Raw genomic sequence first — 23,002 nt, forward strand, 5'->3', positions numbered from 1 at the left:
AATTTGTCCTCGGTATTTAACCCATTCTTCCGACGCCGCTGGGACGATCCGTAAGGAGCAACGGGCGACAGCAGTAACAGCAGTATGGTCAAAATCACCTGAGGAGGATTAGCCTATTGTACATTTTTTTGTGGTAGGGGAAACATACGCAGACACGGAGAGAACATGCAAGCTCCACACAGAAAGGCCCCGTCCAGGTGGGAATCAAACACGGGACCTGTTCAATCCCAGGGCCTTTCTCTCCCTGGGTTTCCTCAGGGAGCTGCATTTTCCAACAAAAAATGCACAATGGGTTAAACCTCTAGCCAGGTGATTATGAACAATTGTCTGGCTCCACATTTTCCAACAAAAAATGCACAATGGGTTAAACCTCTAGCCAGGTGATTATGAACAATTGTCTGGCTCCACATATGAAGATGCTCCACTGCCCCAGCAGCATTGAAGGATGGGTCAAATGCAGAGGACAAATTTCATTAAGGAGACAATAAAGTACACCCTAACCTTAAGTTTAATGCTCACTGAAGTAAATTGTGTTTTATTCTTCTTCATATGTCAACTCAAATGTTAATAGATGGTTACATTTAGAACAAGGACTGAGAATTACACATGTTTTGCTAACACAGCCTAAAACAAAAACATATGGAAACTTGCAAATACAGAAATGTTCAGATAATCCTGATTTTGACTTTAGTTTTGGACCACAATTTGATGAAAAGTTGCAAATGATTGTTGTTTTACCGCTAGTGCAGCCTTAACACTGTAATGTACACACACGCAAACATAAAGCTCAGGCGTTTTAAATGGGCACACGCTGCACGGCCCACCTACTGCAGTAAAGTGTACTGTTTGTAGGCCACACTCCTTTGAGAGAGAGTGTTTGGCTGCGCAGCTGGCCCGTCCGGACAGGAAGTGCATGTGTGGTGTTGGGAGCTCCGATTGTGGCGGTTAAAGCCAACAGAGGGAGGCGAGAGCAGGGGACGGCTGTGCGGCCCAGAAAGAACACGGAAACATCAAAGTCAAGCAGCAGCTAATTGAAATGGAAGAACTGTCAACAGGGGTTTCTAACTGGTGGGTCGGGACCAAAAGTGGGATAAGAGCATTTTCAGTGGGACCAATATCACTTTTGACAAATTGTTTTGACGGCTTTTTTGTAGTTGGCCATCTGTTTGGTCCTTGAATCAGTGGACTGTGAGGAAACTCTGTATTTTGATAATAACACTGGGTTACAATAAAATGTACGAAATTTGGTAGGCGTCTAATGTGTTTCAACTTATTTAGAACATTTTTGCAACGCAGAATCTGAAAATAACATCCATCTTTCTCTATCAGATCAGGGTATTGTGCTACTTACTTTCAGTGGTGCTGTTATAACTAAACATTGCACAACTTTTTGCAATTTCTAAGAAGCAAACTTGCGTAGTAAAAGTGCCGTATATAGCATTCACAAATTGTCATCAACACACACTAGTTTGTAAGCACAGCTGCTTTGTACCAAAATACATGTCCAAATGTAATTAATGTTACAAACGAGCCCAGTGTCCTGCTAATTCAGTACGGAAGACATTATGAAGGCCGAAGGGTAAGAAGTTGACCTGATTGAGCAAAACCTAAGTGATTTTTGGATTCACCACAACAGAATTGCCCTAAATCTGCACACACTTTGACATCACATTTGTTGGTGCAAACAGCAAAAAAAATGATAAATGAATGGTCGTGACTGGTTGTAACATTGGGTTGAGAACCACTGGTCGCCTGTATTTTATCATGGTTTAGAAAATGTGCATCAGACAATATTAAGAAACCATCAAAAAACCTGCAAAAACTCCTGGAGAAAACCAAGAGACTTGATGTGTAACCTTTGAAAAAGACATTTCTACAGTGAGGCCAGTAAAAGTTTAAATCACGTACTAAGGTACTCGCTAAAACAAAGCCTAAAATTTCACACAGTTTGAGAAACACAATCACTGCATTGTCAAGTCCAGACACTACAGATCTGTCTGTAGCCGCACTTCTAATCCAGGTGGGAAGGAGACGGCACCGATGGCCACACGTTAAACAAGACGTTATTTTGGAGGAGCCTGGGATCAGAGGTCGACATGGAGGTCAGGGGCCACGGTCTGCTTCAGAAGGATCACTGCACCTTTCAGCCAGAAGGATTACACACAAATGAACAGGAAAATCCCCCACAAGAATGGAGCAGGAGACCGAGGCAGGATTTGTCCTCATCAATGGGATTTCTAAGAACAGCACTCAGTCAACTTCAACCATGCAAGAAGGCGGTGTTTTCCACAGTCAAGACTCTTCTCTTCATAAACTGGCATTAGTGCAAATATATTTCCTATTGTTAGTTTAGAAGCAAATCTGATATCCTGGCAGTTTAGTGCACAAACATGTTCTGAAGCCATGAGATTCTAGGGTTTCTTCCGTTTTCAGTCTTCTCTCAAATGCTGACGCTCCTGGACTTGTTTAAAAGATCCACCCTTGATCTTTCTTAGGCGATAAATGTGTAATGCATATGTGTGATGGGGAAATCAGCAATTCTCAAACTTCCAGGTAGAAAACAAAAGGCTCTGTGCACTGAATGTTCTTGGCAGACTTCCTTGGCCAGAGTAACATAGTAGAAAAACTTAAATACAGCGTCAAGCCAAGTGCGTTTCATAAAAATCCGTTCAGATGTTGCCGCTATTTTAACATTTGTCAGCATTAAGTTAGCGTTAGCTTTTAGCTTCAAGGCTAAAATACGTAGTTGTAAACACTACAACTTTACAACTTTAGTAGTTTCAATATTAATTTATTTAAACAAGATACGGCTAACTCTCCATAGGAATAACACAGACAGAAAAAAAGCATTACCCTAGCCCAGGGGTCTCCAACTGGCGGACCTTGGTCCAGAGCTGTACCTCCAGAAGGCTTTTCATCCTCTCAACATACTTAATACTGTATATAAGGCTGAATTAACAATTATCTAAGCAATTTGAATAACAGTGAAATAAAATGGTAGCATTATTGATTAATTGATCAGCTCTGCTGTGTAGGTAGACAAACTGTGCTCATGTTTTAACATTTTCAAGAGCAATGACTGTATATGTCCGGACTCTGGACATATGTCCATATAGAAAATTTTGCGGACCTCGAATGGATTTAGTTGGGGACTCCCACCCTTGCCCCCACTAAATCAGAAAAACAATCACACTTGGATATATTAACAATACAAAGCTGATGATGGTTGGACGACCATTAAAATGGTCTTGAATAACTTCAAATCTAAAACCTGTCCAGTTGGTTTAGTTTTGATTGGACCATTTTTGAAAATATTCCCTATGTTACGGAGAACAGTGCTCTCAATTAAAAATACAAAACAAAAATGAAAAACTCGACTCTACAACTCAAAGATGACTAAAATGTACAATAAATTTGGAAATTATTTGGAAATAATAAGTTATGTCAATACCAAATATTGAATGTAAAATCAGTCCACTATGTTATATAGAAAGCATTTTCTAGCAGTGGATCCCAGCCCTTTTTTGTCTCACGTACCCGACCCATTGAGTCTTTAATTTCTACTCAAAGTTCCCCTTAACTCAAAGGTACACACACAAATCATCCACTGAACTCAGATTTATGGGTAATTAGTTGTGTATTGTGTTAAAAAATAAAGTAAAAACATAATTGAAAAGAGGTTTTCTTTGAAAATAATATTGAATCACTGTTCAGTTTCACCTGTTTAGATCTGAAATATTTCCACATACCCAAGTGCGGTCCCCATACCCTGCTTGAGAAACAATGGGCAATAGAGTTCAAGGTCAAAATTATGCAAAAATATTACAAAACGAGCTTGGTAAACGGACGAATACAACACTAACTCCGGTTTATTACATTCATAAAACTCGATGCAGACTGATGACACAACCCCGACCTCATCTGACAAACTAACGTTGTTTTTTTCCTCAGTCTTCTTTATTCTTCCCCCAAACGGAGAACTCCGTCTTTGTAAGTACATCATTAATCCCCTTTTTAAAGCGTTTCCCTTCGTCCAAACAATGTTCTACAACACGTCCCACTTCACAAAGCCCGGCTCAGCGTGCACATGTGGATGAGGCTGTGAGGGGCCCTCCAGGACCCGCTGTAAACACGCTCACACTGACGTACTTATTTACTACAGCCCTAAGCCGTGGAAGCCTGTGTGCAGGGGAGTAGTGGGGGGGCTTTAGCTGTGAAGATTTGCACAAAGATCCGCCGCGGTTTAAGAGAACGCTCACACACGCGCGGGCCACAAATAATGGCATTTCCACAGCCGGGGGGAGGGCGGAGGGAGCAAGTAGATGTGGGGGAAAGTGGTAAAGCTTGTGTTTTACCAGTTTTCTGACCAGGCTTTGTTACAAAAAACATACTTGAAAATTCGAATTTGTGTCTAATGGCTACAGTCAAGCAGCAAACTGTAGCCATCAGTCACAGACGCTACGATCAAATGCAGTTTCTAAGAATCATCCATAGCAGGAAAAGTCATGTCGGTGAATGAAACCCATCTGAAGGGAATGTCGGGCTCTGTGTTGTTCGTGACCGGGCAGGGCGTTCTGAATTATTTACTGCGGAGTATATTTAAAACCTGATCAATACGATTAGAGGACATCTCCGGCCTGCTTTGACCTTCCACTGAACGGCACAAGAAAACTACTGCATCAGGCTGAACCGCATACACCATAAGCCTATGATATAAATGTGCAATATTAGAACTTCTTGAAGTACAATTACTCAGTTAGACAAGTGTAACTCAATGGTTATTTGCTACTCCTACTGGCCTGTGTATAATCCAATAAAGACAATAAGTTATTGCTCTTGCCTCTTCTGACCCCTTCAGACAGGTCTTGTTCAGACCGTGCCGTCAAATTAGATTCTGCTACCTGTCTACGTCTGTACTAGTTTAATACAGGCAGAGATCTAATCTTTCCCAGAGCAGACACCGAAATCTGCCATATCAACAACCTGATAATGGATTAAATTCCTACCCCAGTCTGGGGTCGCAGTATCTCCAGCCTCTAGGGAAGAAGAAAAGTTACACAAAATTGCGATATTTGAAAAGCACAATTGAGATTTGCAGTTGCATCTGATCTTCTGTCCGTTTAGTGGTCGGCACAAAGATTTTTCATAACTTCAGTGCATTTTATCAAAATAGTAATTCTTACATGTATTTATTATTGGGTCTATTTTGTACATGGTACAAGTGGTCCAAATTTCATTTTTTGCTCATTTTTAACATTTTAGATAAAATCCTTATTTACGCAACTCTCCCCAAATGTATCTCCAATTTATGTTATTTTTTTGTGTGTCTCAAAAGTAAATTTTGTTTTTGTATAATCCATATAAATGTGTTCATTCCTTCAATTCATTGGGTCTGTAATGTATTATAGCATAATTGAAAATATCAAGCAAAATGCGAGTGTCCACAACCACATTTCTGATGCTCCGCAACTATATTTAGTCATTGTTTTAATATAGAGGGAAGACACTTTTTAATAGACATTTTTTGAGGAAGGAGCAATTCTGAAGTGACACTCAGAAGATGGACACAAGGTAAGTCAATCTTTTCCAAGAGGGTCTAAACGCAGCCAATGGAGAGTCACGTGATCGGTGGAGATCCAGACTTCCACAGGAAATGACGTCAGCCCCACTTTTTTTCCGTGACATTTCTTTTCTGACATATCTTTTTTGTGTTATGGTCCACATATTTATGAACTATGTTTAAAATATCTGCAAGAAGTCAGCTTCCCACCATGTTAGCCAGAAGTCCACCACAACTGAGAATCTGTTGTGAGAAATGAGACTCAGGTGAGAAATATCAGTAAACTAATATTGTTATATCTATTCTATATCTATTGTATTAATTAGACATTAAAACACATATTTTCTACACCTTTAAGCACTGCTCACAGCCAAAGGCATCAGAAAGTCACATTTAAATCACCATCACTGGCCTAAACATCTGGAATACTGTAATGCTATTGGCTGATTTCCACAAAACTTGTCCCATCTATTGTATGCATTAGAACATGCTCAAAAGTCAATAGGACATGTTGTTTTACTGTTTACTGTGACTGTGAGGGCTTCAGGGCATTTATTATGTGCATTTTCATCTGTTTGTGACAGAAAGAAATAAGAAAGAAAGGTTAGACAGCAAAAATGTACTCGAACCCTGAACTGCTGGAGGTTTACAGGAAAAAGACGAGAGAGAGGTTGGTTGATAGAGACATAGAGAAGCAGAGAGAGAGGGACACACAGAGAGAGAGAAACAAAGAGACAGAGAGAGCAACAAGGAGAGAGAGACACACACTAACACACAGGCAGACAGTGATGAAGACAGAGACACAGAAAGAGAAAGAAGGAGAGACACAGTTACAGACAGAGAAAAAGACACAGAAGGAGAGAGACACAGTTGCAGACAGACACAGAGAAAGACAGAGAGAGAGAGACAGAGGGAGAGAAACACAGTTACAGACAGACACAGAGAAAGACAGAGAGAGAGAGACAGAGGGAGAGAAACACAGTTACAGACAGACACAGAGAAAGACAGAGAGAGAGAGACAGAGGGGGAGAGACACAGTTACAGACAGACACAGAGAAAGACAGAGGGAGAGAGAGAGAGAGAGACAGAAGGAGAGAGACACAGTTACAGACAGACACAGAGAAAGACAGACAGAGAGAGAGAGACAGAGGGAGAGAGACACAGTTACAGACAGACACAGAGAAAGACAGAGGGAGAGAGAGAGAGAGAGACAGAAGGAGAGAGACACAGTTACAGACAGACACAGAGAAAGACACAGAGAGAGAGACAGAGGGAGAGAGACACAGTTACAGACAGACACAGAGAAAGACAGAGGGAGAGAGAGAGAGAGAGACAGAAGGAGAGAGACACAGTTACAGACAGACACAGAGAAAGACAGAGAGAGAGAGACAGAGGGAGAGAGACACAGTTACAGACAGACACAGAGAAAGACAGAGGGAGAGAGAGAGAGAGAGACAGAAGGAGAGAGACACAGTTACAGACAGACACAGAGAAAGACAGAGAGAGAGAGAGAGAGAGAGAGAGAAGGAGAGAGACACAGTTACAGACAGAGAAAAAGACACAGAGAGAGAGAGACAGAAGGAGAGAGACACAGTTACAGACAGACACAGAGAAAGACAGAGAGAGAGAGGAAGAAAGAAGGAGAGACACAGAGAAAGACACAGAGAGAGACAGACAGACAGACAGACAGACAGACAGACAAAGACAGACAGAGGAATAAATGTGTAAATTGAGCTTATTATCAAAACAAAAAAAATGCTAAATGCTGCTTTTGTTTTCCAGATATTACAGATGAAAGCAAAATGGTGAAATAAAAATAAAAGTGCTAACAAAGAAGCAATATGAAAAGAAAAAGGGAATCTGGAGAAAAAAAAAGAAAAAAAAAACTACACGAAAAAAAAAAACAGTTGAAAGCTGTGCTTAATATCACACCACCAACTGAAGAGAGTTTGAATGAAGAGTCACAACACATCCAGCAACAGGAAGATGCACCAAATGGAACAATCACGACTCAGCCAGCATGACTCCTGCAACTTCCCCACTAACTGAGCATGCAGGGGACATGGCCATAAAGGATTCTGCTAATAAAACAAAGAATGGCCACACATCGATAGCCCGCATGATCAAACAAAAGTGGATGGCTGAACTTCATGAAGAAGGTGTCTCTATAGTTATAAATGGAAAAGTTGGAGAAGTTCGTAGACAGGGACAAATATTTTGTGAACGATAGCCTACCTCAATGACACAATGGGAAATTTTCTTGAAAGATTTTTTGAGAGAGAATCCGAAGCACCAGCTTACAAAAGCTCAGTTTTATAAACTTTGGGCATTTTGGATTGGGCACTTAAAAGTCAAAGATTGTGTGCATGTAGAACACATGATATAACTATAATAACTATACCATGAAAGTAAAGAAGCTGCACCATCTTGGAGTAGAATATCCAAACCAAGTGAAATCATAAAAGCTGCTGTATGCATTGTTGCTGTCCTGTACCAGACATGCAGTGCTTAAGGAGAAGACGATTGATTCAGCACTGGAACATTCCACCAAGGGCAACATCAGTACATGGAAGGAATGGGTGGTAAGTTCTGTACCAGAGAAATGATAGCGTTTTTTCTTAAGAACAGACGCACATCAATTGAAAAGCTGCTAGAATGAACAAAGGATGCTCTCCCCAATCTTACGACACATTTCTAATGTCAATCACCAGTTGGAGCGATTGAAGAAATTAAGGGAAGCTCTGAGTCCACAAGAGGTAGTTGTGCACATAGATTACAGCCAAAACTATGCTAGGCAGTAGAGAGATCAAAGAAACTCATTTTGGAGGTGGGAATCCACAAGATACACTCCAGAGATATACTGGAGTCAGATATCTCTGAAGGAAGGGTGAGTCATCTGCATCGCTGTCCCCATGCCTTCAGCACGATGCTACAGCAACATGGGCTCATATTGATCCCGTGTTGAGAGAAAAAACGAACTCTGAAAACGCTCCTGGACGAGCAGGCTTGCTGGCAGTCCGTATACATAGGGATCAAACGGTGCTTCTCCATTTGATTCCTATGGTTAAGAGTTGTGGCATGAAGCTGACACATGAGCATACACATTTACAACATCATTGTTTTTACACAGGAAGAGAGAGATTGTTTTTTTGTACGCCGCCTCAGTCGAATGAATACGAGCTTAATATTCAGACTGGCATCGGAAAATATTGGATTTGTATCAAGTTTAGGGCCACTTATTGAATGAAAAAAGCCTTATCCCTGAATCCACTGAGCGCTTTCACCTTTGCCACAAACCCGGCCGAATGAAAAACCTGCGACGTTGGCGATATAAAAACTCTATAGTCGGTGGACGGGGCCTTGGAAGAATCGCCCCTCTGTGCGCCATGCTCGCTCTCCCGTTTACTGCCTTTATTTATCTGCTCTGGGAGAAGGCTGGCGCGTTCGGAGGTGGAGAGGGTAGAGGGGTGGATTGCATGTTTTCCTCCCAGACTCAGCCACTCTGTCTCCAGGCCCGCCGGGGAGGAGGAGGGAGCGCTGGAAGATGTGTAACTCGATCTGTTTTTCCTCCCTCCCCCCACCTTCCCCTCCCTGCCCCAAACCTCCTTACCTCTCCGCAAGACTCTCCCTCCTCCCGTGGTAATCCGATCCACCCAGACTGGAAACGAAGAAGAAGAAGGAGGAGGAGGAGAAGGAAGGGGGGGTTGGAAAAGAGAAAAAGAGGAATCCCAGAGTGCGGGCTTGCGAGGCTTGGACTGACTCCCGGGAGAAGGGGGGAAAAGTGAGAGCAAGTCGACCGCGCACAACGGCAAGAAACTCAAGAGGGGGAACTGTGTGTGGGATAAAGAAATCAAGTCGAAATGGAGAAGAGGAGAGGATGCTTCGGAAAGAAGTCGCAAAAAGATTTGACAATTCCATATTTTCAACAGCTCGATGTAGAAAGATAGATGCCAGAAGTAAATGAAGAGCTCCACATGAAGCTCAAGATCGAAAGCCATTAACCATGTACAAACTATCATTTCATTTCAACCACACCATCCGTCTAAGAAACAGTCTGCAAGTTCTCATTGACCTCATTTTGACATTTTCCTTTGACTGTTTTCATCTCATCGATCATCAAACACATTCAAATCACATTGAAGCACACACTTGCTAATTTTCCCAGATATGTTGGTACTACATGACCATCTTTTTAAGCTTGCAAGTATACATTACTTACTACATTATACAAGGATACATTCATCCTAATTTGAGAGTAAAGCTGCACTTTACTGTACAAAAGGTCCTCCACTCCCAACAAACATGCACGGGCGAGAAGAGACGAAGTGATGACGGTGCGTGAAAGATCGGGGATGTAGTAGAGAAAAGCATTTGTAACGCCAGGACTGAAGAAACTTTGCGAAATTCTCTGGTTATCTTTGAGTGATGTCGTTAACTGTAGCCTGTGAAGTAGCAACACGCTATGAAGCGAAACTGTTGACTTTTGAGTCAAGATCCTGTGTGGTTTATTTATCGCACTTTATTTGACATGTATCAGATCAAGGAAATAGCCATCTCCAGCAGTCACTGATGTATGCTTAAAGGAACAGGCCACTGTTTTTCCATACTGAGATATGTTCTTACCTGAGCTTAGACAAGTTGATGCGTACCTGTCTGGTCTTTGTGCGTGCCCTCAGTCACGCCAAACGACCGAAGATGTTAGCATTTGGCCTCTCCCAGCATATTCCTATAGCTCCAAACGGGGGTGAAGTTAGAAGCGACCACGCTCTTCCACAGGCACAAAGACCAGACAGGTACGTATCAACTCGGCAACATATCACAGTATGAAAAAATGGCCTGTTCCTTTAAGACTCGCAATAGATCGGAAGTGAAGAACTTTGCCAATTTCTCGGGTTAGCTTAAAGTTAACACAATAGGGAAGTCATGTTGATTTCCATGAGTCATTGCAGTCCTGCTTGAGAGCAAACAAACTGTATCCCAGTGTTGGTCAGCTCGGTGTTAAACTGTACTAAAGCGCGGTGATGTTGTTTCGCCGCGGTCACGTGACAGCCTGACAAACTGTTGCTGTGGACAGTTGTGGATCAGGTGTGGCCTTCACTGGACTTTCTGTGGAGACTGTTGTGATCCAGGCTGCGCCGCACTGCTCCTGCTATCGGTCACCCTTTAAGAATAGACCAGCGCCTACGAACAGACAATATGAGCCAACAAACAGTCACGGCCAGTGTTCAATTTGACGCAAAACTTTTTGTGAAAACGCTTCGAACCAGCTTCGAAAGGGGATTTCAAGTTGCAGTTCAGATTTAGCAAAAGGGTCACGCAAATTTTGTCAAGCCACAAAAGCTACAAATGGTGTTGGTGACATGGACCTTTTCCAGGGCTCTAACGTTCTGGGTTGGAGGCACCACTTAAAAGATGCCAGAAGTGTCTTAAAAACAATGCCGATACTTTGCTTCCACCAAGGCCCAGGCTCAAACTTTTTATGAGGCGGCCCCTTAGTGTGAAAAACTTTGAGAACCACTGCTCTTCTGCCATCATGCATATCAATTAGACTGCAGCAGAGCCCCACTGCATTCACAGTCATGAATGCAGGCTAAAGTGGACTAGAATTCTGTCAAAACATGAGAGGGCAGCCCTAAATTGGTCCGAGTGTACAAAGGTAGAATGTAGACTTAACTGGGATGTTAATTCATCAGTTTCATTACTTTTTATTAACTAATACTGTATCTGGACCTACAGAGAAAAAGGAAACATATAGAAAACTTGTCCCAACAGACATTGGAGATGAGTTAGAGCCGCTCATTCATGGTTTATACTTCTGTTTTCTCTTGACCAACAGCCCCTCACACTCCTTGTTCCTGTTCTGTTGTTGTGGTGTGCAGCCGGCGTGCCCGCTGTCCGTCAGCCTGTTATTCCTGTAACAGAGATCCTAGGCTCTGTGGAGGAATGTACAGCTGTCTGGCATATGGATAATACTAGATTTACATTTGTAATGCGCCCGCATAAAGGGGGGGGGGGGGTCTCCACTTGCTTCCCCCTCGCTGAGGGGGATTGTGTCCATTGGGTATAAGGTCATTTTAAAGTTTGTCATGATGTAGCCCTAGGCAAAATTAGGTTGTGCTTCTTTATATTAAAATGAGGGATATTAGTAGAGGTCAACGATATGGGTTTTTCTAAGGCCGATGACGATCATTTTGGATTTTTAATGGCCAATGCCGATATGCCCGGCAGACAAATGTCTGGTCTATAATCCTGTAAAAACAAATACTCCAGCAGTGGCCACTTGTATTATATTACTTCAGGTGATTCATAGTTTCAGTCCCAGCCTTGATTAGTTGCCGTTAGCAGCATGCTGCTGTTAGCATTAACATACTGTTGCTAGCCGTGGCATTTTGCATGGCGATCAATATAATGCATGTCCATATTCACTGAGGTTTAGAAGAAAAAGATCTTTATTAGTTGGTGAGATCTTTATTAGTTGGTGAAATTTAGTTGGTGAAACGTGTGATAAACAAACTTGTAGCTAACCAATTTTCATTGCAATGTTTCCCCATCCCCCTGAGGCCGAGGAAGTTGCTTTGAAGCCCTCATTCCGCTCTTTCCAACGCAAAAAATATATCAACATATCGGCTGGTAGATATATCAGTCAACCTCTAGAGAAAGCTAATGTGTTGATCATATTGAAGACCATTTTGCCACTGAATTTGTAACTCATAAGAATAACAGCAGTGCAAAACATGAAGCACAGTGAAACACAATTTACCTTTTTTTTTTAAAAATGCAAGTAAACGTAAAATGTTGTTTATTGAGTTATTGAACAGTAAGTCAGTAACTCGGAATAATTGTGACAGGCCTGAGTATTAAAATGGCTTTTTAATAAATCAGTTCAGAATGTAGCATTAAAAATTAATGCCTGTACTTACAATAAAAGGCTGCTGACGCAATTACCAGAACGCAAGGGACAAAATGACCACGATAAAATCTTTCATATTCTGACAGGGATTTATCCAGCTGTGCCCTTACAAATCAAAGTGTGTTGAATTGATACTATTAAATGTTATGCCAAGAATAAATGTACTTTCCTATAATTTGAGGAGACTACGGTGCCCATCGGAGAAGGGCTGCAAGGTTTTCAAAATCAAATCACAATCAAGGTTTTGAATACTACAATAACCGCACCTCAAGAGACTGAGGTATTTTTTCTTCTGACTCTGGCATTTGAGCGATAGATGTTCATCCGAATTGTGGAGCCTCTGATCTCAGGTTCAGCTGCAACAGATAAAAGTTTGCCTGAGTTTCCATAAAGCAGATTATTAAGTGTTTAGATAGATGCTCTGTGATTCCATCCTGGACTTACTTTAGTCCGATGGCCGTCCCCCAGAGGTACTCTGAATGTGTGGGACACATAAAACCAAATCTTTTTGAAAGTAGATTATTGTGTTTTGTGGGGCGATTTGAGCAAGAATATGTCGTTTGACTAAAGTCTAAAAGTAACTCTCTACGCTCATCATTTTACCAGTTTATGCTTTTTAATGCATGAAATGTAAAAATCGCAATATTTGGCCAAAAATAAATAAAATTGCAAAATTTGTTTTTTTTTTGCCAAAATTGTGCACCCCTACCTCAGAGTACTTTCAAAACAAATTGAACAAACTGGGCATTAGTGCTGGGACGATGCGCGTTAGTTGCGATACAATACGTATCACGATACTTCGGAGCTGATATGATACGTATGTTGTGATACAGCAAGTATTGTGTCCAAAAGTTATAAACCAAATGCCACTAGTTAAGTGTGGTGTAACTGTTCCTGAAAAAACAATACATTAAAAAGTATTGCAAGTATTGAGACTGTGATAAAATATCGATACTTGGTATTGGGACAAAGGCATATTGCGATTAGGAGTGCGACAATATATCGATTTTCCGATATATCGCGATATTTTGCGAGACGATGCGATGCCGATACGATTTTATTCCGACACAGTTGATGACGTCATGCATATTAATGAACGTCATGCATACTAATGCTCCACAGGCTCCACTGTTTTCACAGTCAATAGCCTCTATTGATCAACAATGATCAAGAATTCAGTCAGGACAGCAGGGGGCAGCACTACAGTTTTAAGCACTTGGACCAAACACTATCACGTAAATAAATTACTTTTAATGATGTGTGTAAGTCAGGGATCATTTATAAAAGTGCTTTGGCACATGAAAAGAAATGTAAATGATGAATATGTAGTATGACAAAATAAAGGTTAAAAGTAGCTTGTTTTTGTTTTTTTATCGTGATGTATCGCAGGTTATTTTTGTGCAATATATCAATAACCCAGAGGTTCCCACCCCTAATTGCTATACATTGCAAAACGATCGATATGTTGTCCCAGCCCTACTAGGTATTACGAATGATATTGTTTTGATTATATTGTTACAAATTATATATTGCTTCTCGTTTAAGGATTGTTTGTGTCACCATCGTGTCTCAACTGAAAACTGTCATTTTGGGAGTTATATTATCAAACAAAGTAGACGCGTGACCCAAAGCCATTTCCGATTTGCTATCATTTATATCACACTACTAACCGGGTAATCGGTAATAATGATACAAACAACCGCTCGTGTCAACAAGGCTCGCCATAGTTTAGTTTAGTTGTTTGCACAGTGGTCAGGAGTGTCCGCACTCCGCAAAGCCACAAAAGCCACACACACACACACATTTGCATCAGGTAGAGCCGAGGCCGGAGTGCACAGACGGTTCACTGCAGCTCGGAGCATGTCGTTCCTCCCTGCACGGCAGCAGCAGCAGCAGTGATCTTTTCCTGGAAACACAGCCAGCTGATCTATGCCACTCAGTTTCCAATCAGCAGACGGCTCCGGTGCTGATTTAAAGGGGCGTCAGTCATGAGAGCGAGACAACACAGTATACAGACTCACAGCAGGGCAGTTCAGACTCAAATGTGAATAGAAATACTTCAGGGGGGAAAAGGTAACTTTGCATTTTACTAACAGAAATCTGGATTTTTGAACTGATAGATGAAGCCCAAACTCATTCCTAACATCCTCATTCTGCAGAGGGATGAGTTAATGCACGTTTTACAACTTCCGAGGAGCTGAATGTAAATGTAAACAACAATCAGCTAGTTCCTGATCAATAAAAAGGCTTTAGGATTAGATGCAAATCGCACGCCACACACGTCTTTTGTTTCTCTTCACACATATTTACAATGCACTAGGGCTGAAACAATCCATCAACTAATCGATTAATCGACGACTAATCGCTTATTGAAATAGTCGACAACTATTTTAGTAATCGATTAATTGTTTTCTGGTTCACACAGACTGAAAGAGAGCAAGAATTACATGAAAATGTTGTATTTTTTATGAAAACCTACTTTGTTTTTAAAGTTAGGGTCTGTAGTGTTTTATACATTGTACATTTCATGTATATCTGTCTGTGTCTCATTTAATCAGAAGCAGAATTAGCGCCAAGAGCCTCCAACAAACATTTACTTTAAGTTTACTCCATCGACATGTCCTCAAGCGGCGCCACTATAGCTTTATGAGATCACAAAAAATGAAAAAATATAATTTTCCTACGCCATCCACAGTAAAAAATAATCGATAGAGTAATCGATTACAAAATAATCGTTAGTTGCAGCCCTAAACAACTTGTATTGCACTACTAGGAAACAAAATGCTCCTATATTAGATGTGGAGAGTGATAAATCTTTATTTTAAAACCATATTTTAAAAAAATTATAGAAGCGTGTTCAGTACGAATGTGATCAGACTGCGACATGTATTTCTCGTGGCCTTATAAATGTCTCCATACAATTGACAATAAAGAAATTGAAAAACCGAGATGTTGAGTCGACCCTGGTGATACATAATGTTACTGTTAAAGGAAGAAAACTCAGTCACACACAGGTGGGCACAGCATTACCGTTGTTGTGTATGCCAACTTCCACAAAAAAGGTGAAAGAAATAATTTAAGATATGTATATAATTTAGCAGTGGACATCGGGATTTGTCTTTTTCTTGACATCTCGCAGAAGTTCAAGGAAACTTAATGCAACAACCTGGAGGCTAACATGAAGCTAAACACACCGCTTGCGCTAGCTTTCAAAGCCACTGGAAAATATCGCGGACATTTGTTAGAAAAACCGTTTAGAAAAGTAGCAACAATAACAAAAAAAGTCCTGATATTCAATATGTTAAATCGGTGAGGTCATTTGGAGACGTATCAATCTAAATATACTGTGAAAAAGTAAGAAAAAGCAAATGGTAAAGTGTGAAACAAAGTTAGCTAACAGAGGAATGCGGCTAACGAGCGCTTTAACCGGGCTGTGCTGGTCAGAACAAGGCTCGTTTTACAAGTACAAATGTTCAGATTCGGGTGTTTATCAAGTCACACATTTTCTATGCGTTTATGAAAGCTGATATAACTTTTATTTTCGGAGCAGCAACACATATAATACAGTCTCGCGGTGAGGCATACAAAGTCATCTCCATCCAACTCAATCCCAGAACCGTTTCACAATCATATATCGCTACATTTTTAAACCAAAAACACACATAAAACTGCTTCAAATATGAGTACGATTACAACGAGTACGGTACGTGGTTACGACTGTTTTCCCAGTCAATAGACGGAGCCCTGTAAAGTCGGACGCGGAGCCGCAGGTCAGGAATGAAGTTTTGGAATCCACAAATCCGCGCTTACCTTGCTCGTTTTGTTTTACAAAGATCTAGAGAATCCGCTTCTTCCTCCGGTGTTAGATCATTATCGTTATTCGGGTACAGGTTTCCTCGACAGATGCAAAAAAAAGTACAATCCCGTTTTCGGCAGAAATGACACGTTTCCAGCTGCAGGACGTATTCCCTCTCGTCGCTCAGTGATCTGTGGTTTGGCTGATTGATGCTGGAGCGCAGCGGCAACACGGAGATCGTCTCCGCTCACGCAGAGGAGCCACTCCGAGCGAGACTACCTACGTTTCCGGTCCGTCTGTCACGAATGGTGTTACGTTACATTACATGGTCTATATTTAATTTGGGGAGAGCCACAAATACAGTACACTAATAAAATAATACATGTATATTTTCACGGTCGGTGGCCAATTTTGTACGAAGCAAATTTAGTAAATTGTATGCTATGCACCTTTTACATCTTGAGAAATGTAAACAAATTGATTTATTTAATCGAATTATTTACCATGTGTCTTTTTGTAAGGTTGGGTCAGAAAAACATTAATAATAACAGTGTTTGGTAAAGGCGTAAAAGTGAGACCTCTATCTGTAACTACGGAAGGGACAAAAGCGCCCTCTGCTGTCAGACGGGAAAATATTTTGAGAGGCAAAAAATATTCAAATGGCCAACTCAACATGCCAATAAACAACAGCTTAGTTTGAATGTTACGGTTGTTCACTTGTTAAATGCAGTACAGCTGAAATAGGTTTCGTGGTTTCATTTTCCTAAACATTTTTTTTTCTTTGAGAACCAAACTGACAAAGCACTGAACTTTGAGGTGAAAAGCACTATGTTGTGAAACTTCAACTTTGACATTAAAACTTGCACACAGAACACACTGATTTGTTTCATGTTGCGCTATTCCAACAATGAAAATCCCTATGCCCTGCTCGCTGAAAGAAGAAATTATAAATGAAAACTACTAATGTGTCCGGGTCTTCTCCAAAAACAGTTTAAAGGTTATTATGGAAAAATCACTTTTTAAAGCTTTTTATAATAATAATAATAATAATGCATCGGTTTTATATAGCGCTTTTCTGGACACTCAAAGACGCTTTATATTGCATTATTCATTCATTCCATACTCGGTGGTGGTAAGCTACTATTGTAGCCACAGCTGCCCTGGGGTAGACTGACAGAAGCGAGGCAACCAGTCTGCGCCATCGGCCCTTCCGACCACCACCAACCACTCACTCACTCACTCCATTCGCTAGGCTTCCTGGTGTTACCAAATGGTCTCCCATCCAAGTACCGACCAGGCCCTTCCCTGCTTAGCTTCCAAGGTCTGACGAGATTGGGCAGAGCAAAGGCGGTATGACCTCCGGTGATGTTGGTGTGTGATTCCTTCCTGAAAAACATGCCTCCAGTGTTGCTCAGATTGATTCATGTATTTTTGAGTAATCTTTCAATCTCCTGTCAGCAGCCATTTTCCTTCGGTTTTGCGGGAGGGGACGAGGCTCCGCCAGTGCGTGCCCGTGGAGGAGCGTGGTCGCTTCCAATTTCACCCCCGTTTGGAGCTATAGGAATACATTGGGAGAGGCCAAATGCTAACAATGCCTTTGGTCTTTTTGTGTGACTGAGCGCACGCACAAAGACCAGACAGGTACGCATCAACTCGTCTAAGCTCAGGTAAGAACATATTCCAGTATGGAAAAACGGTGGCCTGTTCCTTTAAAAAATTCAGAGGCGAAATCGTAGCATCAGGAACAGTGTTGTTTTGAGGGAAAATACTTCTTTTTATATTTGCAGCATTTTCCAAACAATTTTGGGTAGCATAGCTTTCGGAGTGTGGTATAGAATGGTACTATGTGCCTGGAAACAACATACTACCGCACCTTAAAGAATTTGGTGACATGTGCGCAAACCATGGAGTGTGCAAGAGTCATGTTTTTTCTAAATGAGTTCAGTCAGTCAGTCTCTTGGTGCGAACAAAAACAATAGCTCTGATGAAATTCTCAACAAAAATAACACCACAGGCACAGCGGGTCAAGTGTTGGTCGTGCTCCTTTATTAAACTTCGAACACAAGGATCATTTTGCTAAACAAAATGGTAAATGCAGCAGTAAGTATTAGTAAGTATATCCACCTTCAGAACAGTAAGTTAGTCCAAACACTCACATATAATGATGACAGTAAAGCACTTTCCCATGACAGTGGCACAAACTAATACTGATATTTCTCATTTCAAACATGCTGTGACACACATCATGCACACACACACTCACGCTCTGTATAAAATAGTCCAATAAAAACTGTACACCGGGACGTCAGACCGCAGAGTGCCAGTCAGGAGACGGGGCTGAGGCACAAAATGGTGGTGACTTGTTCATCTAGAGAAATTGCTGAGAGATACCCTACATACAGTACAAGTTAGTTTTGTTCTTGCTCATTTGTATTTTAAGAAAATGAAACCGATTTTAAAGCCACACTGTGGAACATTTCATCCTATAAATAGAATACACCGAGTTCTCGCCTCTCGTACTGGACTGGACTTCTACTAGCCAACTATTAGATTATTTACTTACTTATTTAGAGAGCAAAGTTGGTTGACAACAGCGAGCACATCTGGATCATTCATAAATTCCGATGTTTAACGGCTAATGCTAACCGCTATAGGAAAATACATGGGGCAGGCCAACACCGACTTGCTAACTACATGCTCGGATTACATCACGCTTCTCGGCCGCTCCTTTATATTTCTATGATCTAGATCAATATACAACTTCGCTGACATGTTTGTTTATGTAACCTAGAATGTTCCGCAGTGTGGCTTTAAAATGTACAACTGAGGACCACATGATTTTTGTAGAGAACAATGTACCAAGCATTCAAACATTCACAAATGAACCCATTACAAAAGATCAACACTCACTGCATGTTTGATGCCAGCCATTCAAAAAAACAAAAACTACAACCTCATCTGAACAAAACGAAACAATGAATGCAGCAGTGAAAATATATTAGCATTAAATATAAATCACTCACAATAGTAAATAAATATGAATCTCACGGTTATGTGTAAATGAATGGTTAGCCTATGCTACAGTTGCACTAGTCAAATCTGCAAAAAAACAACAGGTGAACAGTGGAAGACAAGATGCACATCATGTCGTTCGTATGCATGCAGTCCCACCCTACTGACTATATGTTGTTACATTCTTGTAAACGCTCAAATACAGTGTATCAAACACACATCAGTAAGGCTTTGTCAGTTACTTATGATCATGTAAAGATGTGTATCAGACTTTTTCTTGAAATTAAAAAAGGCCCCATACCCGATTTCTTTTTCTTTTTCTTTTCCAGTAGTGGGAAATAATCTATCCATCTGTCCATAACATAAGGCCCTGGAGCTCTGTGTCGAATTCCTGAGCCTTTTTATTCATGGTGAACTAGCAGCTAGTTGTTATGTACATCACTGTGACAGTATTGTGTTATGGGCTCATTAACTCATTAACCCTGTGAATAATTGGGAGGTTGGAAATGTGTTAGGAAAGAGTTTGAGCACAATAAACTATTTCAATTCATGAAATCCCTTTTTTATTGATTGCAAAAAAAAAAAGTAGAAAAAAAAGTCCTGTATAAGGCCTTTAAGTTGTTGCCTAAAAATGTAAATGATTGAGGAGAAAGTCGCCTGCATTCAAAAGTACAGCCTTTGTGTGTGTGCACAGTTTCTGGTACAAAACCTTTAATAAACCAATCAAGTTATTGATTACACAGTGGCATTTCATTTTATAGCATTCTCTGTACTATAATCCACTGAAAAATCGAAGTCATGGTTTGTCAAACTGACAGCAGCTGTGTCCGGCCTGCTCTCCTCTCCCAGGCCAGGCCTACACGTTGATGGCATGAGCGTGCTTCTTGCACAGAGGCTTGTCCTTCTTGGAGTAGAAAGGCTGGCCCTCCAGGTTCACGTGGCACACCTACAGAAATAAACGCCAAAATAACTTATTCTGTATTCAAGGCTGTTTTACTCTCCTTTTTTATGTATAAGGAAGCGCCTTGGTATGAAAGTGATACAAATGTAGAGCTGTTGTGTCGGTTTATGAGTGGGCCTTTGTTTTATTAAGGTAGTAAGTATTTTCAGGTTGAGACTAAGAGAGAACTGAAAACGTGTTCTCAACGGACCATTAAAAAGTGGAAATATAAAATAAATATGAGTGTTCCTTACCGCGCAGACAAAGCAGGTGTCGTGCCAAGTGTGACCCAGGGCCTCGATGAACTTATCCCCCGCCTCCACGGGGAAGTCACAGCCATGACACTTGGTGCTGAAGAGGGAAATGTAGTCTGAAAGGCAAGTTGAAGAGAGGTTTAGGTCTGCTGCTGTACCTTTAGCATGACGCGGTTCGCACTAGCCCTCACCTTTCTCACAGTAGGGCTCTCCGTCCTCCATGTGGAAGAGGCTGTTTCCAAATGGTTTGCCACAGGCGGCGCACACGAAACAAGTGGTGTGCCACGTCTGCCGCAGAGCATGCATCACTTCCTACAGCGCACAGGAGAGGCAAAACAAGACAAGAGCGGGTATTATGCTTTTTGCAGGTATTTGAGCTAGATCTCAAACGCATCTTCATCACTATCTTACACCTGAAAAATGCAATGCTGATCTAAAACAGCTGAAACAAATTGATTTTCAAATAAATTCTCAGCACGTCCCTTACACCCCCCCCCCCCCCCCCCCTCCTCTTGCTCCTGTTTGCTGTGCAGCTGTTTCAGTAAAGAGGGGGTGAAACAGACCAGGCAGCTGTAGTGAAATTATGGTGAGTGTTCGAACTCCGCAATGACAAGATTAAGATTAGCAAGGGATGGGGAAGACTCAACGATTACTCAAAGATGCGCACGTGGGCCAAAACACAGCTCCAGGTCTGTTTTTGAGAACATCATTGTTAAAAAGTTGACAATTATAATCCTAAATATAGACTTTGTGATTTTAGGGCCTGACCGATAGATCGGCCGGCCGATATAAATCAGGCCCATATTTGGGTATTTTCAATATCGGCCGATATCTCTGGAACTGAGTGTGATAGAGCGGGGAAACATCACGGTAAAAATCTATCACAAGTTTGTACACCTTTTGTATGTTGCAGACTTTTGGGTATAATTTCAGAACCATAAGAGACTTATCCTTTTTTGTTTTGGAATCTACTCATTTTTGTCCCTCTGAAGCACCGAACATGAATGTCCTCAGCACTAGGCCTCTCATACGGCGCCCCCTGCTGTCACAGTTCAACACTGACCCGTTTAGAAGCTTCATACACAGGATTGTAGACATTTTTAAAAATGTGGCCAAAAATATCAGCAATGCATATCGGCATTGGCCTTAGAAAACCACACATCAGGTGACCTCTATTAGATATATTTTTATGATTGAAACCATTACTATACTGCATTACACATTACTATATGAGAGATTTTAAAAAAAGACATCAAATTTAATTACTTGAAGTATCGTCCTATATACCAGCTATCGGCCAACCCCCATCATATCGGTATCGGACCTCAAAAATCCATATCGATCGGGGCCTAACTAACATTGTTCTTTGTGGTTCTGTTATGTCCATGGTAATCCGCCTCACCCCCATGATCTTGGTGTTGCAGCGGGCACAGGTCGGGGCGAAGAACTCCTCGTAGCAGTTCTCACAGTAGACGCTGTTCTGCTCCTCCACAAAGCTGACGTCGGCCAGAGACATGTGGCAGTAGTGACAGTTGAACTCCTCGGGATGCCAGGAGCGGCCTAGGGCCACCAGGAACGGACCCCTGAGGGGCATATTCAGTTTATGTCAATGCTGAAACTTTCACAAACTGTCAGTTATAGCAGTGGAGATTTTTTGGAGCAGTATTCTAGCGTATTCAGTCTGACTCTCTCTTAAAGCTTAAACTGGTTAAAGCTACTTTCAAAGTTATGAATCTGAGACTTATTTGATCTAGTTCCTGAAAAGTCTTAGGCTTTTTCTTTTTTTTTTTAAACTGTGGACACGTTCGCCTTGGTATTTCTTGTTGCAGGATTTCGAATATTGTACATCTGGAAAATACCTCAAAGACAAAGTTGTGATACATTACATACACTAAAACTAATATCTCCAGATATTTTTTGTTGATTAACAGAAACTAAATAAAAAAGAACATTTAAGGCCCAGTCTGTTTCTAAACACAGACTATAACGCAACTTTTTGCAGTAGGAGCGCACTTTCAGAGCTTTCCTCCAACCAGACTCTGAGGGGTTGGTGAGTTTTGAGTTGCGCTGTCCTTGCGCCAGGTGGAAGATCTGACCCTTAAATTTCCAATGATAGTTTGAAAGACCACTATATAATTGAAGATGAAATGCCAAAGGAGCACGTCTTGTGCTTTGGTCACATGGGAAAAAATATAATAATATGGAAAAAGTATTGACTAAACTAAAATATGTTGTATAATTTAACATTACACATTACACCAGGTAGGTTTTAACAATACAATTTCAATTTACCTTTAAAGCAGTACTAAGTAACTAGTTTATCTTAATAAATCCTTTCCGTAGTCCCTCTGGGTGTTAATGGGATGATTGGGGGGTCATTCAGCTCCCCTGGTGTCTCTGGCCAGAAAACTTGCAACTTGACTGCCACCGGGTCGGAGTCACCAATACACACAAATGGAATCACGAAGAAGAAGCTAACGGGCAAAGCTAACTGAGGGCTAGCACCGCTTAAAAAAAAATTAACCTAAAC

At 41.2% G+C, this 23,002-nt stretch overlaps 2 protein-coding genes across 9 annotated transcripts in view; both read right to left on the reverse strand.

Moving 5' to 3' along the window:
- Positions 1–16,476, reverse strand: part of LOC306965481 (bone morphogenetic protein receptor type-1A-like) — a 72,364-nt gene extending 55,888 nt beyond the window's left edge. For both annotated transcript variants that reach the window (XM_079559948.1, XM_079559947.1), the window contains exon 1: positions 16,281–16,476. The gene's annotated coding sequence lies outside the window, so the exon portion shown is untranslated. The remainder of the gene's footprint in view (positions 1–16,280) is intronic.
- A 3,428-nt stretch (positions 16,477–19,904) lies between these two features.
- LOC306965472 (LIM domain-binding protein 3-like) overlaps positions 19,905–23,002 on the reverse strand; it is a 51,673-nt gene continuing 48,575 nt past the window's right edge. For all 7 annotated transcript variants that reach the window (XM_079559926.1, XM_079559930.1, XM_079559931.1 and 4 more), the window contains 4 exons: positions 21,875–22,055; positions 20,664–20,784; positions 20,473–20,588; positions 19,905–20,224 (listed from right to left, as the gene is read on the reverse strand). In XM_079559926.1, the coding sequence (XP_079416052.1) occupies positions 20,135–20,224; positions 20,473–20,588; positions 20,664–20,784; positions 21,875–22,055 (508 nt within the window). In that variant the 3' untranslated portion in view covers positions 19,905–20,134. The remainder of the gene's footprint in view (positions 20,225–20,472; positions 20,589–20,663; positions 20,785–21,874; positions 22,056–23,002) is intronic.

The sequence above is a fragment of the Gobius niger genome, assembly GCF_951799975.1.
Source record: "Gobius niger genome assembly, chromosome: 7".
Lineage (NCBI taxonomy): Eukaryota > Metazoa > Chordata > Actinopteri > Gobiiformes > Gobiidae > Gobius > Gobius niger.